The sequence below is a fragment of the Pteropus alecto genome, unplaced genomic scaffold (assembly GCF_000325575.1).
Source record: "Pteropus alecto unplaced genomic scaffold, ASM32557v1 scaffold270, whole genome shotgun sequence".
In the NCBI taxonomy this organism is placed as follows: Eukaryota; Metazoa; Chordata; class Mammalia; order Chiroptera; family Pteropodidae; genus Pteropus; species Pteropus alecto.
In genome coordinates, this window is record NW_006430735.1 from 533,030 (window position 1) to 544,188 (window position 11,159).

The 11,159-nt window shown below is 32.8% G+C and overlaps 1 protein-coding gene across 6 annotated transcripts in view; it reads right to left on the bottom strand.

The window, feature by feature from the left end:
• CBLB (Cbl proto-oncogene B) overlaps window positions 1-11,159 on the bottom strand; it is a 204,105-nt gene that overhangs the window by 116,207 nt on the left and 76,739 nt on the right. For all 6 annotated transcript variants that reach the window (XM_025050952.1, XM_006905441.3, XM_006905443.3 and 3 more), the window contains exon 4: window positions 3,260-3,406. In XM_025050952.1, coding sequence (XP_024906720.1) covers window positions 3,260-3,406 — 147 coding nt within the window. The remainder of the gene's footprint in view (window positions 1-3,259; window positions 3,407-11,159) is intronic.

The following is an 11,159-nucleotide window of genomic DNA, read 5'->3' on the forward strand; positions in this document are numbered from 1 at the left end:
TTCTACTTTTTAGAAAGCTCACTGGTCTCACTAAGGAAAACAACTGGCTAGGTTGTTACTGAAAATAGGGAGACCAATCAGAAAGCTAGGGAAGAATTTGAACTTGAACTTGAAATTGTAGAATAGAACTTAAAAAATGGGGAAGAGAAGACACATAAGATGATTCAGGAGTTAGAATCCAAGGTTCTTGCTGAATTACAATTTGGCTGGGAATGCATGTCTAAATCTCCTCAAAGTCAAAAAGTATTTAGCATGAGTACCCCAGTAAGTGTTACCTGACCTCCTTAGAAAAATGACTGTCACCCAGAGTCTAATATATTAATGGGGTTTACATTTTTGTAAGTACATTTTGGGGGCCTCATACTTTAAAATTTCTAGATTGCAAACTACTAATTTGAAAATTCAGTTTGGTATTGGTCTCATTTTGCAGAATTTAGACACATTTATTCAATAATGTCATTTCCTTTTTCCTACATATTTCTACAATCTCCAGGTCAACATATTAAAAGCAAAAGCAAAACTCGACCATTAAAACATTTAATAATTTGCACAAAAATCTTTACTACAGAACTTCCCAACCAGTTTACTATGACACATGATGTGTTACTGCTCAGGACTTCAAGCAGGCGGAGCCTCTTGACAGCTGAACTTGGGTACTGAGCAGAGAGATAGGCCCTGCCATGACTTCAAAAAGGTTGAGAAACACAGAAATTAAATATTAGGCATATGACACTAAAAGATTTTTGTCCACTGCCTGTTTTCATAAGGTCTAAATCCTAAAATTGTCTTTAGGAGTTTTACAAAGTCCTTTGAAAAACAGCTTTTTCCCAATTTTAATTCAATCTTAATATTTTTTTCTTGCTGACAGTTCCTTTTGGGGCAGAAAAAAAATCACAGTAATATTCCTTAAGCTAAAAGCTGCTTTATAAAAATCATAATCTGTTTGGCTGTTTTTAGAACTAACCTCTCAATAGTTCTGTTTTTGGGGGGGAAAAAATACTGCTTTAAGTTCAAAAGCACTGGTTAGGTCATGTAAAAACATTCTCACATGACCTCAATGTGTAGCAAGATAAATGACAGGTTTGCTTTCATATAAGAACTAAGTTATGTGAAAATATAAATTAGTATTAGAGCACAAGGAAGATAAAATAAATCAACCTTTTCAAAGGCTACATCATTCATTCATCTTCTCACTTGCTCAATAAAATATTGCAGAACTATAAGGTAAAAACCCAAGGAGAATATAAAAATGGTTTCTCCAATGATCTATTAAAAGAATCATTAATTTTGATGGCTACAGAAATATATCTGATTTCTAGGAGCTTTAAATTTGGCTCTCATCCTCAAAGTAAAAATGTTAAAGAAAAATTAAGCAGCTTTCTCAAGTAAGTGAAGACAGGAGACATAAGTACAAGAATATGGGAAGTAGGGAGAGTATTTAATCAGTGTTTCAAGAATCCCCCATTTGATTTAACAGTGATTTCACTCACGTAGCAATTGAACGGAAATCTCAGCCCCTTGATGTCTATAGCCATAAATAAAGGGAAATAAAGATGTCTGAAATGCATAATTCTTTGTGGCTTGAGGTGCCAGTAAAACAAACTCCTCTCTTGAAAAAATCTGTGAACAATTTTTCCATTTTTTACCGACCTTCTGAAAAGCAAACAATTTCATAACTCACTAGAATTTTCAGTTTTCAAACAGAAATACCACCAACAATTTGTCCTATAGATTTTCTTAAAATTTTAAGATAAAGTTTATTTTGAAGGTTACCAACTGTTTGCCTTAGGCTCACAAAGTTAATGTATGAGTTGTAACTTCAAGAAATTTTCTCAGATCCTTCCAGCAGAACTCAGCAATGCCTTTCTCCTTTCTACCATTCACAAATATTTAATGAGTATACTTTTGGCTATTATTCTAATTCAGAAGAGGATGAACCCTTCTTTTTTTTTTTTTTTAATTCCTCATTTGTGATTAGGTATTGGAGCATTACAAGTAGCTAGATTTCGAGAACACAGAATGTCCCTATTAATGGTAATAGTGGCATTTCCTTCTTTAGTGTCTAAAAATAATTCAGAATATATTTTATTTAATGAGTGGGGAAAAAAATAACATTTCCAAAGCCAAAAAATTATGCATGTAATAAAAAGTGCATTGTTCTATATAAGTATATGATCATAGATAAACATAGCAATTCCTAAAGAAAAGGGAACCCAATGTTACAGTTAATTCACCACCATCAGAGAACTAAGACCCCCAGAAGTATACATCAATATTTTACATGCTTCATTTCACTAGCTAATGTATAAATACAGACTTTTAACTACAGGATGAAAACTATGTGCAAATAATCACTCTTCCTTCTTAATATTCAGTGGGGGTTCTGCCCACATTCAAAGACTTTCTGAGGTTCTCTCATTAAAGGGGATCCTTAAAAGGTTACTAAAGACGACACCATTTGCCTCCTGATGCCCAGTCCTTGATCATCTTCTTGAGAGATTCCCATCCAAATTTTTTAAAGTCTGGCCAGTTTTCTTTAAGTTATGCTAGCTTCAGACATTCAATTCCTATTATTTACCAAACACACCTGAGTTTGTCCCTGAGTAGGACATACCTAAAGGAAAATATTTTAGCTACTTTGTGATATAATGCAACTTTGTGATAACATTATCTTTCATTTCTATATCTTGTTTAAACATGTATACTTTCTGTGCAATGATACAAAGAAAGCCTGAATCAGGGTGTAAAGGCCTCCTCTTACCTTAATTTCAGATCTTAACCAAGCTCACACACTATCTCATTACGAAGCAATACCTGATTCCTGAAATTCTGAAGCCACTGTTCCCCTCTCCAAATTGTCGGAGCAACTAATTTATGCCATCTTTAAAGTATTTATCTCTCTCTGCCCCTTAAGATGTGTCTTGTGTATTTACTAAATTATAAAAGTTATAAGCTTCTCATGTATAGCAACACTATCTTACATTCATCTGTTTCTTAGAGCAAACTATTTAACTCAGTGAATTCTCATGAAATAAATAAATGCCATATAACTGATATTTACTTTGTAATAACATAAAACTATTCAGTTACTGAGGTATACTTTTGGTGACTAAACTGAAAAATTAGCATCAAAACACTTTTCAAAAACAGTCAAGTACATTCTCAAAATACTAAGTAAAATCTATACCATATAAAACAAGAGGCAGAACTAGGTCAGTCTTCAAAGATGAATCCGAACTATAAAATGATTTTTACTTACTTGTCTCCAAAAAACTTTCTCCAGAATTCAGCAGCATCTGCTTTCGTGATACGAAAGTTATCTCCCTGGAACTGCCCATTGGGAAAGATTGCTTTGATTTCTGCCAGCATGTGACTGAAGATAAGGGACAGTTTTGTGAGATTTCGCCTACAGACATGGAGAAAAAATGAAGGAAAAAAACTAAATATATATAATGCATGTGTTTTAATGGAACCATATATTATGAAAAATGAAATTATGTACAGTGTCAACCTAGGTCTTGGTTGTTGACCATGAACCTCAATATAATAATGCTCCTAAAAAACAATGTTCATAAAAAGTTGTACATTTAAATTCCTAACAGAGTTTTCACTTATTAATCCATATAGTCATTTAATAGAAACATGAACAAGATATATTACATGAGTTTAATGAGAGAGATAGACACCTAAAACTTTAAAATATAAATGCTTAGCACAAAAGATAGAGTGATCATTTTAACATGGGGGAATAAGGAAAGATTGGTCAGAGGAGAAACTAGGAAAGTAAATAGTTGACAGATGAAAGACAAAATGGAGAGAAGGGGAGAGAGGAAAAGAGAAGGAGAAGGTATTATGGAGTGTAGGAACAGCATGTACAAAAGTATAGAAGTATAGAATAAAACTATTTGTATAATATCTAGCTTTATCATGGCTAGAGAAGAGAAGGTGACTAGAGGAAGCGGCATAAGACAGGATGAGAAAGTCTGGCTGGAACATGACATTACAGGAATCTGAAACAATGTACAAAGTTTTTGTCAAATACACTTTCCACTACTACCAAAAAATCACTTTTTGATGATGGGTTCCAGATATGTACAAATTTTAGAAGTTCCTTGAGCAATTCTAATGTACTTCCCTTGTTAAGAGCTCCTGCTATAAGGAATGGGGCACCAAAATGGATTAAACAGACCAAGGCCATGATCGTATCTCTGTTTTAGAAATAAAAACTTATGACAGTATTAAAAAAAAAAATGGTTTGGAATGGAGGAAAATTTAGGTATTGCCTCTATTCTAATTTCAATGTTAAATTCTGGGGATTCTGACATAATTTAAGACTTAATTCATACTTCAAAATAACACTACTATCTGCACTCCTTCCCACTATTTCATAAGTTTACAACGTTAATTACGTTAATCAGTCCAAAACTGGCAGTGTTAGCTAGTAAGAAGCAACTGAAACACAAAATACTTAAGAACTTTACAGTTTTAGACTGATCTTGCTTCTTTATATTCCTGTTTATTCAGAAGCATCAGAACTCAACATGCCCATATATAATCTTTCCATTTTGAGCCGTCAGCCGCTTTTGTGTATGTGTTGAGGGGTCTGAGGGGTAGGGTAGGGGTTCCATTCTTTTAATACTAAAAGTAAATATAGAGGAAAATTAAAAGAGAAAGCTATCAAATCTACAATGTATATAACACCCTACAATATTTCTATAGGACTTTGACATTAAAAGTGCCTCATTTTTACTCATGTACCTGTGTTTCATGACTCTCAAGTTAACAGGCAAAAAAGTGTTAGGTACCAAAGAGACTATATAATATACACCTGTCAATAAAGTCACTCTTCCTAAAATATTTACAAAAAATACATAACTTCCTATATAAGATGAATACAAAATAAATGTGATAAAAAGTGAAAAAAGTAGAAATGAGGAGAAAGCAATAAAGTATAAGGTAATCTAGATATCAATAAATTCAACTCTATTGGAAAACCAAATGCTCCCCAATCTCTACGACCTTAAGTATCTATGAAAATATTTATGAAAAACAGAGGTCAGAATTTAGGCCTTATTTTAGTGCCTGAATGGCAACACTAAACAATCTGCAAAATCACTATCATTATGCATAACGGTCCACCATTTGTTTAGATTCGGCCACACTTCCACACAACTCAGACTACTTAAAATGTAAAACTTCTTTAATTAGTTGAATCTTTGATCTTCTCATTTATCTCAACATATCATTTAAATGATGGTAGATATAAGGAATTCAGTCTTAGAAAATGAAAAGTAAACTGCTGAACTATATCAAAGGAAAGGATTGTGACCAACACAGACCATAACTGACTTTTGAAATTTGAGTTTATGGAAAAGTATAAAGTCACTTTAGAAAATCTGCAACAAATTTATTTCTATAATTAGACAAAAGGGTTAATTTTCTACCAAACGTCCAACTGATATATACAGAAGAAAAAAGAAAAATCAAGATGGCTATAATTAGGGTGAACCAACTGTTCCATATTTTCTGAATTGGTTGCTCTCCATCCCCTCATTTCTTTGTTCTTTAATCATATCCAAATGTTGTTCATTTTTATTTGTTAGATCTAAAGTCTGAAGCACAATGCCAATGATTACCCATTTGGGATATTTGACCCACTGGCTGGCTATGTAGACACTAAACTTTAAAAGAGAAATAGCAACATTTTCTCTTTCTAATTTACAGTCCAGAAGCTCTAGTAATCACTAGGATCTATAACTAGTCACTGTTTAGTTATAAAATGCTAAATATAGTTCAATTTTCTTGTTTCTGCAAGTGAGTCACATTTTTGCATACTAAGGCCATGAAGATAAATTTTGCCTTTAGCCTTTAAAAAAAACTTAAATTCAAGTTGTTAAAAATATATCAATGCAAGAGTTTTATGTTACCTTATTTTTCACATATAGTAGACTATATATACTTATATTTATTTTATACCTAGTTTTTAAATTCATACTTATACCATGCATACGTAAGTGATGATTTTGGAAACCCATTATTTAAAAGAGTGATTTACACTTGCAATCTATGATATGAAACTAAAAGAAGTGAAAGCTAATTCTACTATCCGATGTCATTTAAATTATCACAGCAAATAGGTTTTCTCTTTTATATGACTTGTGGGTTTCTTGTTTGTTTACTACATTTTGCTATACATTATGTGCTTTCTTTAACTCCCAACCCTACTCTGCACTCTTAGATACTAAAAAAAAAAAAAAACCCTCCAATTTTGAAAGTAAATTCCAAGAACACAGTCATTTCTAAACATTTTGACATAGTGGGAAGAAAGGTAACAGCTGGAATGTTTTTTCCTTTTATGAAATTTTTCCATACTTGACTAATTTTCCCTAAGCACACTTGATTGCCTCTCATTATAAGACCAATAATAATTGCTTAATAAAGATTCGATGTTTACTAATTAAGAATATGTTCCCATCACTAAAACTCTCCTACCCCAAAATAATGAAAAAAAATTGTCTAGAAAGACTCAATAATCTTAAAATATAAATTTAATTAATTTTACAAGGGATTTTTGCAGTTCTCTTTCGCTTTTAGTATGAGATGCTTGATTTTGACTACTAATATATTTCCTATTAACCATCAAAAACGAAGCCCTTTTAAAAAATGTTTTGTGTGAGAGTTTGTAAGAACTAATTATGAAATAAAAGTATTTTGATATGCCAAGTAATCAAAAAGTAGCTTCTAGATTTCAACACTGGGTAAAGAAATAAAGATGTTAATATTGGGGGAGCCTTGAAGATGAGGGAAGGAGGGAGGGAGGAGTAAAAACATAAGGAAAAAGAGAAAGCTAGCTACATTAAAAAATAATAAAAATATGAGCAATTCCAAGAATATCACCTAAGAAGCAAAGTACTCTTTTATCCTTGATTCAATCACCTAACACTGTATTTCTTTAAAATGGTACAAATCAATTTCTCTAAAAGTCGAGTTACATTACTGCACAGAATGTGAGATTGAACTAGACTGAATTAGCATGACTATTCAAAAGATGAAGATTCACTGTTCATGAATAGGTCTTTGTAGCTTAAGGTGGCTACAGACAATATAAGTGGACTAGAGGGACACAAGGTTTCATGTAAGATGACATAATTCTAGCCTTAATAAATTTATCACATAGTATGGGACAAAAAAACATGAATAAGTTATTTTGATATAATATGGTGGGAGAAATGCAACAACCTGACATGATGAATTGAATTTCAAAAATAAAAAAATAAGTCGACTTGATTAGTAGCCTCCGCTAATCGTGGGGCACACACAAAGAATGTGATCTAATTGATTGCCTGTAGTGTTTGCATTTTCTCCACTCAAAAAACAGCTGTCATAAATCAAGGAAGGATAAAAAGCTTTAAATGCTGAATTAGTGAAAACCTTTAAATGACACTTTGTATCTGCGAGGTCCAATGTTTGTGAGAATGTACTGCTTTGGGGAGTAGGGGAGATCTTTACTTTTTTATTCAAAAACTATTAATAATTCAATACTCACATTTAAAAGCTAGAACATGTTCTTAATCTTTACAAGGTGAAACAAATTCAACATAAAAAGAAAAGCAGGACATAAAGAATATAAACAGTGGCACTTAAAATGAGACCCCCATCCAGTTAAAAAGTAATTTTCTTTCACTGTATTTCTGATGTGGTGCCCTCCAAGATAGGTTTATGAAGTTACTTCACACTACTTTTGACCTTGGCAACACTTTAGTTTCTAAGAATTTAAGGAGACTAGGCTGGTGTAAGCCTTGTCTTGGGACTAGATTATTATTAAGACAGATCCTGAGAGTCTTAAATAAAACGAGATCTAACCCATTTCCCCTGTCCAAATGCTTTAAAGTTTTCAATACCTCCAAGGGGAGTAGAAAGCACGTCTTAAAAGTCCAAATATCAACAAAGGTTCAGAGTCTACCTCAAGTCAGAAGAGAATCAGGAGTCTGCACAGAAATGATCTAACCTGAGACAGGCAGGAGGACAATTTTTCAAGCTGCTCCATGTTATCTTGTAAAAATCGAACTGATCACTTAAAAAGGAATTTAGCGGACAATATCAGTCCAAAAACTATACTAAAAAAGATAACCAAGGAAGGCTTTTTTCCTTTGTTGCAGAATACATAATCCGCCACTAACATGGCTAGGGATGTGAAGCCCCAGATTGTGGCTGCAGAAGATGAGCCTTGGGCATCTTTTGATCTCTCCACTGTACACTCTTGAACAGGCAGCCTACAGAGGTCTATTAAGAGCAAAATAAGGACGCTACCCTCAGAGTAAATATAATTGCTTGCAAAAATAGTTCTAAATGAACAATTTGCAAATTTACGAATGCCTTAATCATAACTCAAACATTAATATGCCTATTATGTTCAAATGTAGTATCTTTAACAAGTTCCCAGGAGATATTCAAAAGATATTCTGCTTAATTTTTCAACTATATTAAAGAGTATGGCCCTGAAGTTTGATAGTACTGGGTTTATATCCTTACTCTGCTAGTAGTCTTGAACAAGTTACTTCGCCTCTCTCTGAATCAGTTTCCTCATCTCTAAAAATTGTAAACAAAAATGCCTGTCTCACTGAGTTGTTGTGAGAATTAAATAAGACCTGTAGGTAAGAGCCTAATATATCTAATTTTAAAAACACTCCTTAAGTTATTACTATTAATTATACCTACCACTTCTGTTTAAAAGTATAAATATTTATCATAGCTGTTTCTTTTATCCATATAATACTACTGTCCATTAAACTGATAGTCATCTTAATAAGATAAAATCATCATCACCTTATTAAGATCATCAATAGCTATGGTGGCCTTTCATAATTCCATAACAAACAATGGATGAGTATTTGATTCATCCATTCAGTCGTTTATTCCACAAATCTTGATTGTCTATTACATGCTAGGGTTGGTCTAGGTACTGATGATATAAGACGGAGATGACACAGTCTTACTCTTAATTAATTTAAAGGGCTTACAGATCTTCAAAGAAAGGTACAGAAAAATGTAGTAAGCATAAAGCTGAGGTAGAACCAGGAAAGGGTGGGGATCAGGGAGAGACAGAGGAGTTTATGATTCCGGGGTGATACAGTTCTGGCCTGCAATGAGTAGGTAGAGTGAAGGTGAATTAGGCTAGGAATTACATGACTGCAAGATTGGATGGGGCCATTCATGTGGATTTTAAAATCTATGATTACAGCAGCAGTTTGCATGAAGAAAAGGACTATAATAAATTTTCTCTCAATATATTCAATAGAGCTTCCCAAATAACTTTTTTAAATATCAATTATTTTAACTTTGTGGCAATGCCAAAGTAGGATTAATGACAACCCTTTGATGATTTCAACAAACAGTTTTACATGGAAAATTTACCATGAGAACCTACTAAAATATAATATGGATCACTCATACTTTCATCTGGTTTAAAAGCTTAACAATATCGACTTCAATAAAGAAAACTCTTTTGTCTTTAATATTAGAGGTTCTCTGATTAAGCCTAATCTGTAACAAGTATCCTTTTGTAAAATAAATCTTAAAAATGTAGACCAGTCTATTAGTTAAAAGAGAAAAGAAAAAACCTACTTCTACATTCCTTTTTATATTTAAGATAAAAATATAATGAAAGTTCTGTGAACTAAGCAGAAAGTCATCACTAGTATGAGATTCATATAGAAGCAACCAGAAGATAGAACTTTGTTTTCTTTGTTTTATTTTCATTGTTAGGCTCTTTTTAAAAAGAAAAGAAACAGAAGTTCAAACTATATTCTTATGACCTGGGGTAATTTTATTTAAAAAAAAAAAAAAAGGTCTCATCAACAAACAAAACGAACTTGACTTTGAAACATTATTTTAAAATCTGGATTAACTTTTTTTCTTTGCAATTTCCAGTAGGCCACTGGAAATTATATATATTTTTATATATATATATAGTGATAGGAATCTGAATTAGTCAGTTAGTATTTACTCCTAATGGGAAATTCTTAATGTTGTTACAAGTCCCACTCCATTTATTTCTTTTATCATATTTTATACTTCAAGAATGGTTTCTCTTAGGTTTATACTCAATAGAGTACAGTTGAAAATTCTTCTAAAATAATATTTTCAAGGATTTCTACCTTCCAGGGAACCAAGCTATCTTTCACCAATTTTCATACCACTTCTGTGCTTCCCTCGAGCTATCTAAGTGATCTGCTTTTCTTGATCCACACCCTGAGGCAATCCATATCTTCCCTCCTCTCTGATCCAAAGTTCTATGCCTCAGTCTGTTTAATTTTAACCTGCACTCGTTTTATGTCAAAGTACTCCCATGGTACCTTTTCCATACTTCTTCCCAGAGGTGCTCTCTAAAGCTCTTAAATGCCTCACTACTTCTGCCATTTCACGTTACCTGCCACGGCACAAAGGTTTCTTTGAAGAGCATCATGGTTTTATTTTATAAACATATCGCATTTCACTTCTATTAAAGCATAAGCCTTTGTTAGAGAAGAACAAGTCTTATTTTACCTATAATAGCTTCTTACACATAATAGCTATCCAACAAATGTTAAATTCAAGGACCATGGAAATATTTAAAGAACTATAAAGGATTTCTTAATTCCAAATTACTGCTAACAAACATATAGGCACAGTATATAAAAAACAGCTCACAGAAACTACATACACGGTAAGGCATTAACTTTCTCAACCTTGATGATAAAGGATTTTAACAAAACTAGTCTGAATAGAGAATTAAAAAGCCAAAGTTGACTCTAAATTAGAAAAAAATCTTCGTCCTGTGAGTTCTGAGATCTTTCTTTTCCTATCTTTTTTTTCTTTGTGAATGGCAAAATATAATATGAGCATGCTAAAGGAAATTAATGCTGTATTCCCCATGAGTAGTTTCCAGAAACTCAAATAAACTGAACACATTTGTCATATTTCCCGAGGAAGCGTAACAGTTTCCCATCACACTATCTGTTCCCTGACAATTACTTCCTCCTTGCGGCTCTGGAAATTTTTCTTATTAATACCTTTGTCCTATTTCAACCCTGCCCTTTTGGAGCAGAGCAAGTGAAAGACAAATGAACCACAGAAGGAAGAAAGAGATAGCTCATTTCTCTGGTGCTCATGTTGGGTGT